General features: G+C 42.1%; 1 protein-coding gene across 1 annotated transcript; it reads left to right on the top strand.

Annotated features, from left to right (window-relative positions):
• The first annotated feature begins 242 nt into the window (after nt 1-242).
• On the top strand, nt 243-21,450 carry LOC140481299 (mesenteric estrogen-dependent adipogenesis protein-like). The gene is made up of 5 exons (XM_072577261.1): nt 243-659; nt 8,053-8,162; nt 11,203-11,315; nt 17,267-17,543; nt 19,250-21,450. The coding sequence occupies exons 1-5, from the start codon at nt 415-417 to the stop codon at nt 19,402-19,404; spliced, it is 900 nt and encodes a 299-aa protein (XP_072433362.1). The 5' UTR covers nt 243-414; the 3' UTR covers nt 19,405-21,450.
• Nucleotides 21,451-22,323: the final 873 nt, after the last annotated feature.

Below are 22,323 nucleotides of genomic sequence, written 5' to 3'. Positions count from 1 at the left end.
TCCTCATGATAATTAACTAATCATTGCACTTTATTCCTGCAGTATAAGGTTCATCCGCTGACAGTGGAGTCCAACAGTGCGTGCACTGCACCTGGGGGGAAAGCTTTACAAATTTCTTCCCGCCCTTCCCGCAAGCAAATACAACTGCAGTATCTCGAGTCCAGAGAACGCCTTGCCTTGTCTGTCAGCCAGCGAGAAACCACTTGGTCTGGTTCTACAGGCTGCTCTGTTCAAAGGTAGGTCCGGGCGTAGGGTGTTTAACTTGGGAGTGATGACTCATTTGCATTCCTCGCCTTTACAGTACGTTTAAGGAGCAGGATAAAGCCCATTTTGATCACACTCCAGTTTTTTTTTTCGAAACGCAGATCTTTTGTGTGATCCGTGGAGATCCTGTGTTTCTTTCTCGGTCTGGACATGTCTGCCGACTGCCCCAAGCCCCCAGCAGTGAAGGTCCCTCCTAGCTCTCTGCCCGGGACCCACATGAACTGTGAGATAGCGGTGCTCCCCCTGGAGCTGCTGCTCAGTTTACAGCGATCACACTTCCACGCAGTGGGGAATAACATTCAGGTCATCCAGCGACCAGGAGCTGGTTATAATGTGATCTCCAATGGCCATGTCAAGGCGGAGCGGGAGTGGAACCTGATCAACTGCCTGCAGAGGTAAGAGACTACAACGAGTGTAAACAGGGCGAGTCCAACTCACCTGCTGTCGGAATGCAGGGACCAAACCTAGAACACCCCATATTTTTTCTCTAATATTCTGTTTCTGTTTTTGATAGCTGCCTGAATCGTGGAGCCTTCTTTTAATCATTTCTGTGAGCACTTCCAACTCTACCTCGATGTGGAGGAGCCGGTGTTGGATTGGGGCGGACAAAGTTTTTTAAAAAATCACACAATACCTGATTATAGTCCAACAGGTTTATTTGGGAGTACCAGGTGTTGTGCGATTTTTAACTCGATCTCAGCAGTGACAATTTGATCAAATTCTTGAACCCATTAATTTTCTGTACGGATGTGAGATTGTGACCAACTGAGCTGAGCTGATAGTGTGACTTTAAGAGTTGCCCCAATATATGCCATTGCGCTGATAATCAACAACATGGGTGGTTTGGCTTTGCTGTGAACTTACAGAAAATTTCATTGATTACTCTTCATAAGAATTCACAGCAGAAGGTCCTTCAGTCTATCAGGCTAGTTTCTTCAAGTGGATATTAAAGTCTGTAACATTCCTCTATTTGCTCAACGCTGTAAGGTGCATAACAACAAATGCTAATTCCAAGCAGAGAAACCTCAGCTGTCAGCAATGATACAGACAGCTGAAGGTGAGATCACAATGGAACATAGAAATAGGTGCCAGGAATATGACTGTCTTCTGGTGCTCCCTGTTTGGTTCTTGTCAAAAGCTTAACCCCAATCCTATCATCCATAGGCAGGCACACAGTTTACAGTCTAAAACATATATTTGTACAGTTAAATTTTCATTGGACATGATATAATAATGGTTATATTACTGGATTAGTAAACGAGAGGCCTGGACTAGTGATTCAGTAACGTGAGTTCAAGATCTGCCATTGTAGGTGAAAAACCTAAATTTTATCAATTTCTAAAAAACCTGCAACTAAAAGCCAGTGTAAGTAATGGTTACCATGCAACTACTGTACAAACCCAATTCTTTCACTAATATACTTTATCCTTATCAGCTACCCTTATCTGGTCTAAACTTACTGAAAACAGTTGACTCTTAACTGCTTGTGTAATAGTGAAGTGAGCTACTGAGTTATAGTCAGAAAGTTGGCTCAGCACCACCACTATCTTGCTGTTTTTTAGAAACTAGCTGTAGCCAATAATTGCTGACTGTGCCTTTCCTGTTACACATTGAGGGTGGCACAGTGGTTAGTACTGCTACCTCAGTTGCCAGGGACCCTAGTTCAATTCCAGCCTCAGGTGACTGTCTGTGTGGAGTTTGCACGTTCTCCCTGTGTCAGCGTGGTTTCCTCCCACAATCCAAAGATGTGCTGGTCAGGTGAATTGGCCATACTAAATCGCACGTAGGTGTATTAGTTAGAGGGAAATGGTTCTGGGTGGGTTACTCTTCAGAGGGTCTGTGTGGACTTGTTGGGCCAAAGGGCCTGTTTCCACACTGTAGGGAATCTAATCTGATTGTATGAATGAGTAAAATAAGAATGAAGACAACAGAGTTAGTATGACTCAGGCTACATGGTCATTTATAAGAGAGTGTTTTATAGCGAAACCCATACCTCTTTTAGTCTAAAACAGAACTTTATCAATGGAGTAACATTCCTCCATTACCTTTTTACTGATTTATGAACATCAGAATTCCTTGTAGTTTTCCATTCACATGCTCTAATTCTCATCAATAATTGGAAAACACCACACTGTTAAATCATATTATTGGGATGACACTATAAAGTTAATTTGTTTCTAACTTACATTTTTATAGAAACAGATTTAATTTTCAGCTAAACAAGTTTACACTGATACTTCCAACTGTTGTAAGGTCAAAGTAAAAACAATTCACATTGCTCCAAAACCCATCAGATCTCTGAACGTGAATAATTTAATACTTTTTCTCTTGGAGTACATTTTCTCTCAGCTCCAATGTGTGCCATCAGAGTACTATAGGTTGGAATTTCATGCCCTCTCTATTGGTGCTTTTGAAGGGGGTTTAATAGGGAGAGAGAGTTGTGGGTGGGGATCGACTACCTTTCTGCCTCTACCCCACTTAGAGTGGAAAGTTCTGTGGTCAGCATTGCCCTTAAGTGGACAAGTAATGACCACTTAAGGATCCCATCCCACCACTACTGATTTCACATTGATGAGGCCAGATATGTCACTGTGTAGCTTGCATGACAATCAAATCTGTGTTCTATATTCCTTTTCTTTTCTCTTGTGTGGACCTTTGAGGTGAACTCTGTGCACAGTAACCACTTCTGAAACCAGAAGGTAATGCTGGGAATATAATCTGCGTGGTGATTGGCATGCATGGATCATAGATTAGGGTGAGCTGTGTGGACGCTAGGTGGAGATTGAAATAGACCATCCATTCAGCAGCAATTATGATAGAACTGACCATTCTTGTATATATAAGAATGCAGACAAATAAGAATGCGGAATACAAGGTTAACGGTAGGGTTCTTAGTAAGGTGGAGGAGCACAGGGATCTTGGGATCGATGATCATAGCTCTTTGAAAGTTGCCACTCAGGTGGATAGGGCTTGTAAGAAGGCCGATGGTGTATTAGCGTTCATTAGCAGAGGGATTGAATTTAAGAGTCGTGAGGTGATGTTGCAGCTGTATAGGACCTTGGTAAGGCCACATTTGGAGTACTGTGTGCAGTTCTGATCACCTCACTTTAGGAAAGATGTGGAAGCTTTGGAGAAGGTGCAGAGGAGATTTACCAAGATGTTGCCTGGAATGGACATTGGTCGTACGAGGATAGGTTGAGAGTGCTAGGCGTTTTCTCATTGGAACGGTGAAGGATGAGGGGTGACTTGATAGAGGTTTATAAGATGATCAGGGGAATAGATAGAGTAGACAGTCAGAGACTTTTTCCTCGGGTTCAACAGAGTGTTACAAGGGGACATAAATTTAAGGTGAAGGGTGGAAGGTATAGGGGGGATGTCAGGGGTAGGTTCTTTACCCAGAGAATGGTGGGGGCATAGAATGCGCTGCCTGTGGGAGTGGCAGAGTCAGAATCATTGGTGACCTTTAAGCGGCAATTGGATAGGTACATGGATAAGTGCTTAAGCTAGGACAAAACTTTGGCACAACATCGTGGGCCGAAGGGCCTGTTCTGTGCTGTATTGTTCTATGTTCTATGTTCTATATGTTCAGCCTTGTTTTTTGCACTGATGCACTCCATTTTATCATCATCATGAAAATTTGTGGAGCTTTCTCCTCCTGCTAGTTGTTTAATTGTCCACCATTATTCACAACTGCATGTGGCAGGACTTCAATGTTTAGGTCTGCTCTGTTGTGAGGGGTCACTTATCCCTATTTAATGTTCCTGGAGGGTGGCTGTAGATATGGGTGCAAGAGGATAATAGTTTGAAGGCAAAGATGAATGTGGCTGCTCTGAGACAATGAGTGGAATTGCAAGGTGTGTTGTTCTGAGGACTGCCACACAGGAGAATACCGGGAAAGTCACACTGTGGGGCTTGGCACTCAATGGAGCTATGCCACTCACTTTCCTGGCCTGATATGGTACTGGATTCATTTGAAACACAACCTCCACATTGGAGAAACAACTGTTCTGCTGCTGGCTTCCTCAATTACCTCCATTCTCACCTCCTTGGTTGGAGAGGCTGACATCTTCCTTCCATTGAATCAGGTCTTTTCTCATCACTGAAAACTGTGCACTGTTCCAGAATCAGGTAAATCTAATGCCTGGCTTATTTTAGAATCATTGAATCTCTACAGTGCAGAAAGAGACCATTGGCCCATCAAGTCTGCACCGACCCTCCAAAGAACATCCTGCCCAGACCCCTATCCTTTCCCCATATTTACCATGGCCAATCCACCTAGTCTACACATCTTTGATGTTTGGGTGGAAACTGAAGCACCCAGTGGAAACCCACGCAGACAAGGGGAAAACATGTAAACACATAGACAGTCACCCATGGCTGGAATCGAACCTGGATCACGAGCACTGTCAGGAAACAGTGCTAACCATGGAGCCACCATGCCACCCCCTACTGCAATCTGTCTTCTTGAACCCTCCTCCCTGTTTTCACCACCCTCATCTCCAACAGCCAGTAAAGGAATGTTTATGATTTCTTTGTCACCCGCTGATCAGCTGCAATGTTCACTTGTTGGTTGGTACCTGATCAAGCTTGATTCCTTTTTAGTTTCTTTCCTATTGCTCCTGCCTTCTCTGAACCCAAGTTGTCCTTGAGGCTCAATTTCAGTTGACTTCAGTACTGACCACCGAACACCTCATGACAGCTGATATTATTGAAGTCATGATGTGGAGATGCCAGTGTTGGACTGGAGTGGACAAAGTTAAAAATCACACAACACCAGGTTACAGTCCAACAGGTTTAATTGGAAGTGCACTAGCTTTTAGAGCGTCGCTCCAACTAAGCCTGTTGGACTATAACCTGGTGTTGTGTGATATTATTGAAGGTTCTTTGTCCTCAGATTCTGTGGCTCCCTCCTTCAAATTTGCCTTCTTGAGCCTTCTTGTCAAAATAAAGGACCCTTGATTCCTCCATCCTTGAAAATGACCACTGCAAACTCTCTATTTACATGTTCACTTTCCACTTCGAATTCATGAACAGCTTTCCAAGACTGTTTGAATTCCTCTCATCAAGTTTGGGGATGAATAGAAATTTCATCCAATTACCTCTTGGGAAAACTGAAATCATTATCTTCAGTCCCTGCCAAAACCTGTAGTTCCTCATCATCTCATCCTGACCTATTTAGATTAGATTCCTTACAGTGTGGAAACAGGCCCTTCAGCCCTACAAGTCCACACTGACCCACCGAAGATCAACCGCCCCCCTGACTAATGCACCTAACACTGTGGGTAATTTAACATGGCCAATTCACAAGACCTCTACGTCTTTGGACTGTGGGAGGAAACCGGAGCACCCGGAGAAGATCCATGCAGACATGGGGAGAATGTGCAAACTCCACAAAGATAGTCACCCAAGGCTGGAATTGAACCTGGGACCCTGGTGCTGTGAGGCACCTCTTGATGATACTCTCCCTGGCAGTCATCTGAGGCAGAACCAGACAGTTTGCAGCCTTGGTGTCATGTTTGACTGAATTAAGCATTCAACCACTTATCTGCACCATCAAATTAAAACCGCCTATTTTAACTTCTATAACATTGCCATGATAGCGTCACTTCTATGACATTGCCTGTCTCCGATCAAGGCAAAATAGTGCAGATGCTGAAAATCTGAATTAAAAGAGTGAGAATGCTGGAGAAACTCAGCTGGTCTGGCAGCATCTGTGGAGAGAGAAAGAGTTATGTTTTGAGTCTGGTATGACTCTTCTTCAGAACTGCATGCCTTCATCTGTGCCTCATCATTTCTGCTGCTATAACATTACTGATGCCTCCTCTATCTCTAAACCTATGTAGCAGCCTGCGACTGCTCAAGTGAAATAAGCAGAAAGGTCAAAAGTAAAAACAGGCACAGCAACTGAAATAAATAGGGCATCAAAAATTGGCCAAAAAGCAAAGTATGCTGGGAATACCTAAGCCAAGACATTAAAGTATAAAATTAAATTATATCCCCCAATCCCAAATAAACACATCCACGCAACAAAATAAGACAATATAGTTCTGAAGAGATTTTCTTCAGAAAAAGAGAATAAAAAACCTCCTGTGGGACAAAGGTTTGAACTCAACTTATAAAATGGGGCAATTTCTCATTGTTCTCCAAGTTTCCTGTTGGTGAGATCAAAATGCTGACCATTGTAGAGTGATGGAAAATTTTCAGATCAGACTTCAGTTCAAATAGAAAATTAGCTAGATTTACTCCTTTGAATAAAAATAATAGTTGAGCATTCAGGGTTTATGAGGTAGTTAGAGATACTGATATCTGAAACTTTCTCAGATTCCCAGAAATACTTCACTGCATGAGCGATCTATGGAGTTTCTCAAAATGGAGAACTGTGACCACTGGTGTTCCACAGGGATCTGTGCTGGGGCCACTGTTTTTTGCGATATACATAAATGATCTGGAGGAAGGTATATGTGGTCTGGTTAGCAAGTTTGCAGATGACACTAAGATTGGTGGAGCAGCAGATAGTGAGGGGACTGTCAGAGAATGCAGCAGAATATAGATAGATTAGAGAGTTGGGTAAAGAAATAGCAGATGGAATTCAATCTGGGCAAATGCAAGGTGATGCATTTGGAAGATCCAATTCAAGAGCGAACTATATGGTAAATGGAAAAGTCCTGGGGAAAATTGATGTGCAGAAAGATTAGGGTGTTCAGATCCATTATACCCTGAAAGTGGCAACGCAGGTTGATAGAGTGGTCAGGAAGGCATACGGCATGTTTTCCTTCATCGGACGGAGTATTGAGTACAAGAGTTGGCAGATCTTGTTGTATAGGATTTTAGTTTGGCCACATTTGCAATACTGCGCACAGTTCTGGTTGCCACATTACGAAAAGGATGTGGATGCTTTGGAGAGGATGCAGAGGAGGTTCATCAGATGTTGCCTGGTACGGAGGGCACTAGCTATGAAGAGAGGTTGAGTAGATTAGGATTATTTTCATTAGAAAGACAGAGGTTGAGGGGGGACCTGATTGAGGTCTACAAAATCATGAAAGATATAGACGGGGTGGATAGCAAGAAGCTTTTTCCCAGAGTGGGGGACTCAATTACTAGGGGTCACGAGTTCAAGGGGAGAGGGGAAAAGTTTAAGGGAGATATGGGTGGAAAGTTCCTTACACAGAGGGTGGCAGGTGCTTAGAACGCGTTGCCAGAAAAGGTGGTAGAGGCAGACACAATAGCGTCACTTAAGATGTATATAGACAGATACATGAGTGGACAGGGAGCAGAGGGATACAGATCCTTAGAAAATAGGTGACACGTTTAGATAGAGGATCTGGATTGGCACAGGTTCAGAGGGCTGAAGGGCCTGTTTCTGTGCTGTAATTTTCTTTGTTCTTTGCTCATTTTGCCCTGCTTACTTTTTCAAGAACAAGAATCTTGCCTGTGTATACGTTGGAGGTCATTGTTTGTTCCATTGTCACATCTTGGTGTCTTGGAAAAAATAGAAACTAACTTCAGAACAATGTTGCTAGGCAATCTTCAACACACAGGCCTATCTCTCTTAAAAGATTTTCTTGTCTCTTTTTGAAAATCTCTTGACTTTGGAGAAATCACCAGATAAATCTCAACTCACATGCCAACTGTTGAACCATTTCAATACATCACATATCCCTTCAAAACCTTCACGAATCCTATAAGTCTGGAATGTCAAAACAGCTACATTTTCAGGTTTCTCATGATCCTTAAATATGTATTCCCAACAACTTGTTGCTAATTCTGATTTTCTGTTTTTACTTCCAGGAAAATTACTTTTACATCTCGCAAAGAATATAGAAACTTTCAAGAGGCAATATTAAGCAAGCCAATGGTCTTTTTTACTAGTATAAAGCCCACTGAAGGTTCTACAAAAGGTGTGTTTTGTTACAGCTATATTTTTTATTGATATTTTCTGTGTTCATTGTTGCCTTGTTGTACGGTACAATTGGGGCTTTTAGAGGGAGGAGAAAACTACAAAGGCATAACATTGTAAATGTATTAATTATCAATGAGCATTACATAGGTATTGCACCCTGGCTGATTTCTGTACTGAGGTGCTATGCTGTAAATGAGTGTGATCAAATTCAGACTCAGTTTGAGTGCACTTCTATCACTAAGGGCTGAATTATCCATTTTCCAAGTGAGGAATGTGAGCCTATGTTTGGAATGAGCATGTTTTGAAAATAGTGCTCCCAAATGATCATCACTTTTGTCATTTATATAAAAGATTTTGACATGAATAATAGGAGGCACAATTGGCAAGTTTGCAGATGACACCAAAGTAAGAGGTGTAGTGGGCAATGAAGAAGGTTATCTTAGAGTATAACGGACCCTTGATCAGAGAGGCCAGTGGGTTCGGCTTCACCCCGAGGCTCTTGAGGCTGAGAGAACACCCTGGAATCACTGTAAGGTTGGAAGTCCACACTGAGGCAATGCCAGGCCACTGATACACCACCACACCAGGCCGCTGAGAGACTGTCACACCAGACTGACATGTTCTCAAGCTGAGCTGAGAAATTGCCATACGGGGTCTGCACTGAGGCCAAGAGTCATCTGCACTGATGCCGGAAGTTCAAGACATCAGGTAGGGGAGTGCTGCCAAACAAAGAGACCCCAAGTTGCAGATGCATAGTTACTTGAAAGTGGAGTTAGTGGAGTTGCAGGTAGACAGTGTGGTTTAGAAGGCATTTTGGCACGCTTGCCTCCATTGGTCAGAAGATTAAGTAAAGAAGTTGGGTTGCCATGTTGAGGTTGTACAGGACATTGGTGAGGCCACTTTTAAAATGCTGCATACAATTCTGGTCACCCTTCTATAGGAAAAATGTTGCTAAACTTGAGAAGGTGCAGAAAAGATTTACAAGGATGATGCTGGAACTGGAGGTGTTGAGTTATAGGAAGAGGCTGAATAGGCTGGGTTTCTTCTCCCTGAAGCATTGGAGTCTGAGAGGTTACCTTATAGAGGGACATGGATAGGGTGAATAACCAATGTCTTTTCCCCAGAGTGGTACAATCCAAATCTTGAGGGCATAGGTTTAAAGTGAGAGGGGAAAGATTTATAAGAAACCTCAGGGACAACTTTTTTACACAGAGGGTGGTGCATATATAGAATGAGCTGATAGAGGAAATGGTGGAAGCTGGTACATTTACAGCATTTAAAAGGCATTTGTATGAGTATATGACTGGGAAGGGTTTAGAGAGATATGTGCCAAATGCTGGTAGATGGTAGGTCAGATTGGGATAGCTGCTTGGCATGGACAAGTTGGGCTGAAGAGTCTGTTTCCGTGCTGTATGACCCTAAGAATGGTATGTCAGTCTTCTGATACCTCTGAACATTGTGCAATTATTAAATCATAGGTGGGGTGTGGGTATTCAGGAAATCGACGTGCCTGAAATTAATTGCCTGTTAATTGCTGAGCTTGTTTATCATGTGGAGAGGGACAGGATTAAAGCCTCACTGGTAAGAATGGGAAAAGAAAATTGACTGATGTGTGCTCGTTGGGAGTGTAGCAAAGTGCCATTATTGATTGTTGTTGCTGACTTGAAGTCTCAAAAATAAAGGGATAGTCAAATTGAGGTACTCATGTATGGCACAAAGTTGCCATTGCTTGAACAGAACTGATGAAGTGCCTGACAAGTGAGTGTTTGAACTCTGAGACTGCTGGCCCTCTGCTATCCAGCCTACTCCATTTATCCAGGCAATGGCAAACCCAGTCACTCTGCCAGCTGGCACATCCTGGAGCTAATTCCTACCCGCTAGCTGTATCTGGTGCTCCATTAATTGTGTGCCAACTTCTCTTCCAAATTAGGAGTTCTTATATCTCAAATTGGATTGAATACCATGTGTGAGCAGACTAAAGACTCTACATTTGATCCTGAAAAGGGTCTAGCTTACCTCTGATCACCTGTGAAAGATATGCTTTCTGTGCAATAAGGCACAGATATCTGTTTCGTGCAGCTACTAACTGGGACTTTCTGCCGAAATAATGAATGAATAACATGGTGAATGAATTTCAGTGCAGGTGTGATGCTAGGTATCTTTGCTGTATATTCCAAAGTAGAGCAGATCGTTACTAACAGGCGAAGTGTTGACCATGCCGAAGCAACCTGCGCTTGCAAAATACTAAGCAAGGTGTCTCACTTCAGGTATCAGTCTGTGATTGGAAAACATTGGCTAAATGATCAAGAGTGTGCTAAGAATTACACTGACAACGAATTTAAAATTGTCAGTCAGGCTCACAGTGCACATACTAGAAGCTACATAGATTAATAGACAGTGCCCTGTACTTCGCAGACACTGTGCTGTTTAAACTCAACAAAGTAGACAATAGCTGTTCTCTGGTCCACTGCTCAGTGGCAATGACTTGATCACTCAGAGAGGATCTGCTTGGTACAAATTTTATAACATTTTTGTAGTTAACTGTCAAGCTGCATTCTTTGTGGAAATGGCTCTACCAATCAGAAACCACTTGACAGCTGATTAGCACACCCTTCTCATTTAGTATATAACGTTGCTCCCACTTACATTAGTATTTTTGTGAATTAGCACAATTGAGTGCAAGATGTGTGTTTTTTTAACAACATGAGTGTTTTTTTAAACAATACTCAAAATAGCAATAGCAACAATCTTATGACACAGGGCTGCTTTCGGACCCTAAATTAAAAATCTAGCCTTCAGAGTCTCAGCTTGTATTTACCAACCCCTTGGTTCTAGATGGGAGACGAACTGGCATTTCTCTCGGCAAATTTCCGAGTCTAACAATGCTGAAATAAGGTTGGATTGCATTCTACACAAGCATAGCTTCCAACCTGAAATCGATTCAAAGGTTTGGTCTCTGTTGATGAGTTGATCAATTCTGTTGGACTCTGTTGTCCGAAAATAGCATTCATTGTTTACCTTCTTTTATACTTTTGCAGAAACAGCTTATGCCATCATTGTGAACACTTGTCACCCCAAAATGAGACAAGAGATTCAAGATAGTATGAACGATGTCACTGCATCAGAAATAGAGACAAACTACATCCTTCAGGTAATTTCTACTCTGATGGAAATGTACTAATCCTACATTTTCAGGCATCCCAAAATACCTCAGCCAGGTGGGGTGAGTGCTCAACCCAGTCAAGGGCAGGGTGCTGCCTTTGGTTAAGAATATTCCAAGGGCCATTGGTTACAAACGCAGTATGTACACAGTCCAGGGACTTGGCCACAGTCAGCCAGTTGCTTAGGGCAGTCAAAGACAGATCCATTACGAACTGGGGAATGGTCAGGGTCAGTCCTAAAGGGCATGCACCACTAGTCAGGGGAATCTCAAAGAGTCAGTCGGGGAATTGCAAAGACAGGTCATTGGTCTTTTTACCCAAGTTGGTTCTGAAGAGAATACAGCCCTGGGGGCCCATGCATTGCCAAGTCAAGATTGTGCAAAGGGCTTCTTGCCACAGGGGTTTGGCGTAGTCAAACCTGGGAGTGCAAAGCAGAGGCATGTTTAGAGATGGGATCAAGAATGGTGATGGGTTGGGGAGGGGAGTCAGGGTAGAAGGGGGTTACATGAAGGGCATGGTAGGTTACGGGACAAAGGAGAACTTGTCAATGACCACTGTTCGTGACCTCCACATGGAGAGCACAGAGGACCATGGTGGACATCAGTGAGGTGTAGGATCAGGGGTCATGAGGCAAGGAGGAACGTTGGAGGTAAAGTTCAATGTAATGGGTCTCATATGAGGGGGATGGGTGGAAATGGGCTTTTGGGGTGGTGTGAGGTGAAATAGAACATGAGGGCTGTTGAGGGTGGGGCTGGGGACAGCAGGAACCCAATGCTAATGGTGTCCATGGAGAGCTGTGTTCCCTGCCATAATTTGCTGTTCACTAGACACTATTCGAACTGGAAAATGACTGAGACAATGCCCAGAGTGGGCGGTGTCAGTATTAGTTCGTTGGATGAAAAGGTGGGATCCACATTTGTTGGGTGCTGAGCCATTTAAGGGGCAAATGCATGATGTGTGCACTTGCAAACTCCAACTACATTTGATTTGAAATTATTGAATCACCCTTTTGAAATGCACACAGAATGAAGGTATTCAATGTTCAAATGCTGGTAAAAGACAACTTGCACCATGTCATTAGTGCTTGCAAATAAAATCTTGGCATCTTAATTAAGCTCAAATTAATGGCAATGATTTAAAAAAACAGTGAATGGCTAATATGGTCTTGATCATCATGTCAGCACTTACAGGCATAGAGAGTCAAAAAGTCATACAGCATGAAAACAGACCTTTTAGTCCAACCAGTCCATGACAAACATAATCCCAAATCAAACTAGTCCCACCTGCCTGCTCCTGGCCCATATCCCTTCAAACTTTTCCTATTCATGTACCTATCCAAATGTCTTTTAAACATTGTAATTATACCTGTATCCACCACTTCCTCAGGAAGTTCATTCTACACGTGAGCCACACACTGTGTAAAATTTTGCCTGTCATGCCCTTTTTTATATCTCTACACTCTCACCTTAAAAATGTGTCCCCTAGTCTTGGACTCCCCCATCCTAGGGAAAAGACAACTATATTAACCCTATCTATACTCCTCATTATTTTATAAACTTCTATAAGGTTGCCTCTCGACCTCCTATGCTCCTGTGAAAGAAGTCCCAGCATATCAGGCCTTTCTTTATAACTCAAACCTTCCATACTGAGCAACATCCTGGTAAATCTCTTCTGAACCCTCTCAGTTGATAACATCCTTCCTGGAACTAGATGACCAGAACTGGACACAGTATTCCAGTGGAGACCTCAGACAAATAAACTTTGATGTTTTAAAAAACAGCTCAGATTACTGAAGAGGAGATTTGGGAGGTCTTAAAGAAGATAAAGATTCTTCATCATCCAAACCTTTGACACTATGGTAGTCCCAGTCAATGTTTGGGAAATTGAAATCCCCCATTATTACAATCCTATTATGCTTACATCTATCTGAGATGTCACTATATACTTATTTCCCTCTCACTATTTCCGTCTTACTATTGAGTGGGTCTATAGTACAATCCCATCAAAGTGATCTTTCCTTTCTTATTTGTAATGTCTACCCCTATATTTTCACTGGACACTATATCAGAAATATCTTCCCTAGTTACAACAACAATGTATTCCTTAGTCAAAAATGTCACCTCCTTCCACACCTCCCATACCTCCTTTCTTGCTTCCTTTTGTATCTTTCCTATAGCATCTAAAACCCAGAACATTGAGCTGCCAGTCTTGTCTATCTCTCAGCCAAGTTTCTGTAAAAGCTATGATGTCCCAATCCTATGTTCTTAAACATGCCCTGAGTTCATCTGCATTACCTGTAAGATGCCTTGCATTGAAATAAGCGCAATTTAGTTCTTCAGAGTTATACCTTTTCTGACCGTCTTTTGTCTTTCTTTTCTCGTTGACGTGTTCTCCTCACATTCAGAACCTTCCCCATCAGTCCTTCTATTTAAACTGTTACTTAGAATTCTTCCACACGACCTCTCTATCAGTACAAAGGCTCCCTTAATGAAATTAGCAAATCCCCCTGCTAAGATATTGATAGTTTGTATTGTGGGAGTGAACTGCAGCCTTTAATTGTTTTGTATGTATCCACTTTTGTGGGCTGTAAATGAAAGTTCAATTTTTGAATTGTCTGATTGCTAGCCTGAGTATGACGTTCCTCTACTGAACAATAACAGGATGCAGCTCTATAGTGGGCATTAAGGACAGAGTACTGGTGACCTAGAGAGTCTGGTCACATGAATGTGGTTAACAACAGGTAAACTGCGTGGTCTGGTGGCCAAATGGCAACTAGGGTGAGAGAATGGGGTTGTACATGCAAGGGAGAGTCAGCCATGCTAGCTGTGTGCCATGAACAGTGTGGCTTTGCGGCTAATATTACATTTAAATTTAAATATTGCATTTAAAAAGAATAGGGAGGGGGGAGAAAGAGGAGGGGGTGTAGCACTACTAATTAGAGAGGGTATCACAGCTACAGAAGCTTCCATTGTCGAGGAAGATCTGCCTACTGAGTCAGTATGGGTGGAAATTAGGAACAGCAAGGGAGTAGTCACCTCATTAGGGGTTTACTACAGGCCCCCCCAATAGCAGCAGGGAGGTGGAAGAAAGCATAGGTTGGCAGATTTTGGAAAAGTGTGGATGTAGTAGGGTTGTTGTAATGGGTGACTTTAACTTTTCCAATATTGATTGGAACTTCCTTCAAGCAGAAGATTTGAATGGAGCTGTTTTTGTAAGGTGTGTTCAGGAGGGTTTCCGAACTCAGTACGTTGACAGGCCGATGAGGGGAGAGGCCATTCTAGACTTGGTGCTCGGAAACGAGCTGGGGCAGGTATCAGATCTTGTGGTGGGAGAGCATTTTGGTGATAGTGACCACAACTGCCTCACATTCTACATAGCTATGGAGAAGGAGAGGATTAGGCAAAATGGGAGAATATTTAATTGGGGAAGAGGAAACTATGATGCGATTAGACATGAGTTAGGAAGCATGGATTGGGAGCAATTGTTCCATGGTAAAGGCACTATAGACATGTGGAGACTGTTTAAGGAACATTTGTTGCAAGTGATGAATAAATATGTCTCTCTGAGACAGGCAAGAAGGGGTAAGATAAAGGAACCTTGGATGACGAGAGCGGTGGAGCTTCTCGTCAAAAAGGAAGAAGGTAGCTTACATAAGGTGGAGGAAGCTAGGGTCAAGCTCAGCTCTAGAGGATTACAGGCAGGGGAGGAAGGAGCTCAAAAATGGTCTGAGGAGAGCCAGGAGGGAGCACGAGAAAGGCTTGGCAGAACGGATTAGGGAGAACACAAAGGCATTTTATACTTATGTGAGGAATAAGAGAATGGTCAAAGAAAGAGTAGGGCCGATCAGGGATAGCATAGGGAATTTGTGTGTGGAGTCTGAGGAGGTAGGGGAAGCCCTAAATGAGTTTTTTGCTTCTGTCTTTATGAAAGAAACGAACTTTGTAGTGAATGAAACCTTTGAAGAGCAGGTGTGCATGCTGGAATGGATAGAGATAGAGGAAGCTGATGTGCTGAAAATTTTGTCAAACATTAAGATTGACAAGTCACCAGGCCTGGACCAGATTTGTCCTCGGCTGCTTTGAGAAACGAGAAATGCAATTGCTTTGCCACTTGCGAAGATCTTTGCATCCTCGCTCTCCACTGGAGTTGTACCTGAGGACTGAAAAGAGGCAAATGTAATTCCTCTCTTCAAGAAAGGAAATAGGGAAATCTCCAGCAATTACAGACCAGTAAGTCTCACGTCTGTCGTCTGCAAGGTGTTAGAAAGGATTCTGAGGGATAGGATTTATGACCATCTGGAAGAGCATGGCTTGATTAAATGCAGTCAACACGGCTTTGTGAGGGGCAGGTCATGCCTCACAAGCTTTATTGAGTTCTTTGAGGATGTGACTAGAAACGTTGATGAGGGTCGAGCTGTGGATATGGTGTATATGGACTTCAGCAAGGCATTTGATAAGGTTCCCCGTGGTAGGCTCATTCAGAAGGTCAGGAGGAATGGGATACAGGGGAACTTAGCTGTCTGGATACAGAATTGGCTGGCCAACAGAAGCGAGTGGTAGTAGAAGGAAAATATTCTGCCTGGAAGTCTGTGGTGAGTGGTGTTCCACAGGGCTCTGTCCTTGGGCCTCTACTGTTTGTAATTTTTATTAATGACTTGGATGAGGGGATTGAAGGATGGGTCAGCAAATTTGCAGATGACACAAAGGTTGGAGGTGTTATTGACAGTATAGAGGGCTGTTGTAGGCTGCTGCGGGACATTGACAGGATGCAGAGATGGGCTGAGAGGTGGCAGATGGAGTTCAACCTGGATAAATGTGAGGTGATGCATTTTGAAAGGTCGAATTTCAAAGCTGAGTACAGGATTAAGGATAGGATTCTTGGCAGTGCGGAGGAACAGAGGGATCTTGGTGTGCAGGTACATAGATCCCTTAAAATGGCCAACCAAGTGAACAGGATTGTTAAGAAAACATATGTAATTTTGGCTTTCATTAACAGGGGGATTGAGTTTAAGAGTCGTGAGATCTTGTTGCAGCTCAATAAAACTTTGGTTAGACCGCACTTGGAATACTGCGTCCAGTTCTGGTCACCCTATTATAGGAAAGATTTGGATGCTTTGGAGAGGGTTCAGAGGAGGTTTACCAGGATGCTGCCTGGACTGGAGGGCTTATCTTATGAAGAGAGGTTGACTGAGCTCGGACTTTTTTCATTGGAGAAAAGGAGGAGGAGAGGGGACCATAATCGAGGTATACAAGATAATGAGAGGCATAGATAGACGATAGCCAGAGACTATTTCCCAGGCAGAAATGGCTAACACGAGGGGTCATAGTTTTAAGCTGGTTGAAGGAAAGTATAGAGGGGATGTCAGAGGTGGGTTTTTTACACAGAGAGTTGTGAGAGCTTGGAATGCGTTGCCAGCAGCAGTTGTGGAAGCAAGGCCATTGGGGACATTTAAGAGACTGCTGGACATGCATATGGTCACAGAAATTTGAGGGTGCATACATGAGGATCAATGGTCGGCACAACATCGTGGGCTGAAGGGCCTGTTCTGTGCTATACTGTTCTAGATTCTGTTCTATACTGTCACTTTGTCAGTGAGGGACAATGCCAAATTGCTGACACATGTCCAGGAGCCCTGTGGGTCTGATGCCAATAATTCCAGCCTTTCATGAGATATACCAATGGTGGCAAGTAGTTCTGGAACAGCAAGAGATAAGATTGGGTGACATGGCTACACAGAGACAGAGTAGATAGTTATTATGGTGAGTTTCGTAAGATATGGTGAGAGATCTTGCAAGACCTTAAGGAGAGTAACCCTCTGTGAAACCTGATAAAACTGACACTTGCTTAAAAAAACCCAAATGACTCAGCCCTATAGCACGACGCTTTACAACTTAATACCTTCAATACTTGTTAATACTTGTGGTTTTCTTTGTATTGTTAGTTCACCATGCAAAAACCAGTCCAGTCATTCTTCAGTGTGAAAGAGGGATATAAAATGCATGGTCTCGATTTGGATTTCACATGTGAGTTGAAATGTGATTCATTCGAGTGTACTTCAAAGATCAAGGAACTGGATGGAAAGATTCTAGACTTGTCTTGCGTAACAGAAGATGAGAAATACAAAGTGAAAAGCTTTCTGGACAAGATGAGTGAGCCTAATGTTCAAATCAACACTGTATCTGAGCAGAGTCCTGGTGCAGTTTCCTCACTTTGTGCAGGTATGTGCATGTTTGTTTAATGTTCGCTTTACCGGTGCTAAAGCAGATCTTTACCCGCAGTATTTTGGTAGCTGAATAAATTGCTTATTATTATTGAATCATCCTTTATTCAAAAAACTGAATTCTCCTGCTATGCCCACTCTGAACTCTTTTGTCCATGAGACCCACTTCCTGTCCACCCAGTCCTATTTCCCCAAAGCTGCCACAGTGCCAAACGGCTCACAAATGACTTCCAGTGAACCTGTGATATCCTTCTCAACCTCCCAAAGTCTCACCTTTGTTATTCAGCTGGGTGAGACTACATTGTCTATCTTTTCTATCGAAACATGGCCAGAAAACCGTTTGTAATGTTGCCTGCTCTTAGACTTTTACCTTTAGTGTTCCTCAAAGTCTCCTTAGTCTCCTCATGTTACTTGTCTATCATTGTCCCTCAGAGGGCCACATCACCTGAAAACAGATCATTAGGTTGAACACATAGGCTGATAGCATTCAGCTCTATCTCATGGTCACTTCTCTCAACTCTTGCACTCTTTCCAAATAATTGGACATGTTTACCTGGCACCTGGCACTGGGTGAACAGAAATTTTCTCTAATTAAATATTGAGAAGACTGAATCTGTAAATTTCACTCCCCATTCCTAAACTCTGGTTCCTCTCCATAATTCTACTCCTCTTGCAACAACTGTCTAAGGCTGTACCAGACATATTTGACCCTAAGGTGAGCTTCCAACCTTATATTCATAGATCTGTACACATTAAAAAGTTCCAGAGAGATGGAGGATGTGCAGGAAAATGGCAATGAAGTAGAAGATGGATCATGACCTCATTGGATGCTGGAAAGGGCTTGAAGGGCTGAATTATCTACTCCTGCTTTTCTTTTCATGTGACAACTAAATTCACCTATTTTCAGTTCTGCATCACCACCGAAGTTTTCCCCTTGCCCAGCCAGTCTACTGCTGAAACCCCAATTCATACCTCTGTAACTTTTTTTATTCCAATGTTCTTCTGGCTCATTTCAAATATACTACCCATAATAAACTCGAGTTCATCCAAAACCCTGTTCACCAGACCTTAACTCGCAATAAGTCCTACTCCACTATCACCCCTGTACACACTGATCTAAAATCAAACTATCACACAGTCAAGTACCATCTTGATCTATCTCCTTTTGTGGTTTAGTGTCTTATTTTGTTTTAAAATGCCCCCCGAAGTGTCTTGTGATATTATGTTACACTTAAGGTGCTATATAAATTTAAGTACTTGCTGTCATTGGGTTTTGAAGCCAAACCAATGCTTCTGAGAGAAGTCAAGGCTTTCAATAAAAACAAATGAAAGGCCACAAGCTGTAAGTCACAGGATAAGTATAATCATGTATTTTATAAAATATATGTTTAAAAAAATCAAATCCTTATTTAGTACACTGGAACTTACACATGTTGGAGGCAGAAGAAGAGGGCAGATGTGTGAAAGCCAGAAATGACTTTGAATGAATTGTGATCAGATTTTGTTTTTGTTGGCTGACCTCTGTTTGAAGATGATGTCAACTCTGGTGCAAGTTAATGCAGTGGGTCTTCATGTGATGGAGTAGACTGATTTTTAATCAGATCTTTGGTCTCAGGGGGCACAGCCTCCCACAAAGTAGCTAACATTCAAATATTTTAAAGTAGTAAATATCCAAAATAGAGTAATATTTTCTTTTAAAAACAGGTTCATCTGAAAAAGAAGTGCTTAGTTCGTCTCGAGGGCAATTGTATGCCAAGAGGACATCCGTAAAGGAAAAGTCTTCAGCACAGTTTCCTGCCGTGAATGAAAAATCATATCTGCTGCAATTTACACAAAACTTGCCCAGATATATAGAATGAAGCTTTTAAAAAATGAAATCAAATTCCAAGTGCTTTAACTCAAATGTGCCTTATTAATTTACAACATTTAAAAGGCACCTGGATGGGTACAAGAGTAAGAAAGATTTAGAGGGATATGGGCCAGATGCTGGCAAATGGGAGTAGATTAATTTAGGCTTTCTGGTCGGCATGGACGAATTGGACTGAAGAGTCTGTTTCTGTGCTGTACGACTCTATGACTCTAATTACCTTGAATGAGTCTGAATTTGGGAACAATGTATGAGAAGGATCTTTTTAAACTATCTGGTATTTGGATTAGCCTGGGTTATTTTTCTCATATCTCCTGTAAATTTTCTTTTGGTATAGCTTGAGGAACATATACCTTTCTTAATTCATGAACTATTATCTGTAGTAATGACTCATCTTTCACTAACAACTACAATTATCATCATGGGAAGACAAGTGTGTTACCACCATGATTTCAGTTCTGTTGCCTGGGCAGTAACATGGTCGTACAGATCAACCAGATTCTATGGGACTTAATTCAATTTCCGTTCCATGGATTATGTGAGGGATGAATGTTACAGTAGGTGAACAGTCTGTTCAGCCAGATTATCACAAGATGACAAAAATAAAAGAAAAATCCAGTTTTCATTTTGTATTAAAAAAACTTGTTTCTTTTTGTATAACTGACAATATGGTAATGATGGGATTGGTCAAGGGGCAATAAGGGGTTTTACAGGTTCCAGTTCTGTGCTTCTTAGAAGCTATATTCATTTAACTAACCAAACATCGCAGTACGAAGGAGAAGGAAAGAAACTCCAAATATTGCATTCCGGCCACAACCTCAAACATTCACTCCTTTTATCACTATGTATAGTGGCAAAGGTAGATACCATTTACACTGCACTACAGTAACTCACCAAAGTAACCTTCCAAACCCGTAATCTTTACCTCCTAGAAGGACAAGAGCAGCAGATGCATGGGAACTGTGTTGATCCCTGGCTTATGATAATGGTGGACTGATAGTTTTGTTGGACTGTTACTGATGGTGTACAGAACCTCATTGATGCCCAATGTTTATTTGCTAGCTCCGTTTGAAATCTATCCCATCTATCCCATAGTGTCACACAACATAATGGCACATATCCTCAATGTAAAACTAGAACTTCAGCTCAACAAGGAGTTTTTCAGATACTATCATGGGTGGATGCATCTGTGGAAGGCAGTTTAGTGAGGATGTGGTCCAATATAGTTTTCCCTCTTGTCAATTTTATGTCCCATACCCTGTCTACCAGCTGTGAACTTTATGACTCAGCTAGCTCTGTCAGTGGTGGTGCTGCCAAGCTGCTGGTGGGAGACATTGAAGTCGCACACCTAGAATACGTTCTGTTTCCTTACCACTCTCAGTGATTCCTTCAACTGGTGTTCAACATGGAGGGGTAGAGACAAACACACAAAATTGGAGCCGAAGTAATCATTCACCCACTTGAGCCTGTTTCACCATTCAAAAGGTCATGGCTCATCTGTTGCTGTTTTGAATTCAATGGTCTGATCCACCCTCAATAAGCTTTGATTCCCCTGCCAAGCAAGAACCTATCAATCTCTGTCATAAAAATCTTCAATGACCCTCATCTGCTGTATTTGAGGCATGGAGTTTTGATGTCTCACAGTTCTTGGATGAGTTCTCCTCATCTCTGGCCTTAAAGTGTGATCAATTTTAAAACAATGCCTCCTTGGTTCAGGACTCATCCATGAGAAGAAACATCCTTTCCCATCTACATTATCATTCAGGATCTTATACAGTTCAAATAAGTCATCCCTAACTCTTCTAAACTTCAGCGGAGACTACATGTCCATCTTTCCTTATAAGCCAACCCACTCACTCCAGGTGTCAATACAGTAAATCCCTCTGAACCGCCTTGATGTATTTACATCCATCCTTAAATAAGGAGACCAAAATTATGTACCATATTTGAGATGTGATCTTACCTATGCCTTGTGTAACTAATGCATAAGATTCTTTTTTGTACAATTTCTCTTGTAATAAAGGATATCATTCCATTAGCTTTCTTGATTATATGCTGTATCTACTTACTAACTTGTGACTTATTCTAGAACATCTAGATATCTCTGCAGTTGTTTTCCATTTAAGAATTTAAAAAAAAATGCTGTCATATTATACACCATTTGCCAGATTCTTGTCCACTCACTCAACCTATCTATATTTACCTGCTTAAAACTTCCACACATATGCTATCGTACCTATCTTGATATTGTCTGTGCATTTTGTACCCCTCATCTAAGCCATTGATGTCAATTGTAAAATATTAAGGTCCGAGTACAGACCCCTGTAGCACTCCACTTATCACATCCTGTTTTATGGCTGACAGACAATCTTTTAATATGTTACCCCCTAAACTAAAAGCTTTTATTTTCCACCAGTTCACAGGTTAAGGGTGGATTGGATTGGGGTGTGGTAATCAGCAGGAGGTTTCCTTGCCCATCTTTGACCTGATACCAGAAAACCCTATGGGGTCTGAAGACCATGTTGAGGATCCCTGGAGCAACTCTCTCCTGACTGTATACCATTGTACCACTATCTCTTGTGGGATAGTGACAGCAGTGTCTGGGACATAGTTAGGCTCAAGGAATCAAACCTTACACGTGCCTCAGATTTCTGTTTTGTTGATGTTCTTTGGCAAATAAAGTTAAAAATCCCACATCACCAGTAGGCTTATTTGAAAGTACAAAGTTTCGGAGCACTGCTCCTTTATCAGGAACATAGGACATTGAATTTATCGTAAAAGTTCAAAGTGTCATACAATTGATGCGATGTACTGAACAAACCTAGATTGCTGTTAAGTCTTTAATCACTTAGAATGGGGATGCAGGTTTTGATTGATTAATATGTAAATCTGAGAGTTTCTTTCAAGTCAC

This window comes from Chiloscyllium punctatum, chromosome 9, assembly GCF_047496795.1.
Source record: "Chiloscyllium punctatum isolate Juve2018m chromosome 9, sChiPun1.3, whole genome shotgun sequence".
NCBI lineage: Eukaryota > Metazoa > Chordata > Chondrichthyes > Orectolobiformes > Hemiscylliidae > Chiloscyllium > Chiloscyllium punctatum.
Note: the sequence above shows the minus strand (reverse complement) of the source record. Positions and strands in the feature narration are given on the sequence as shown.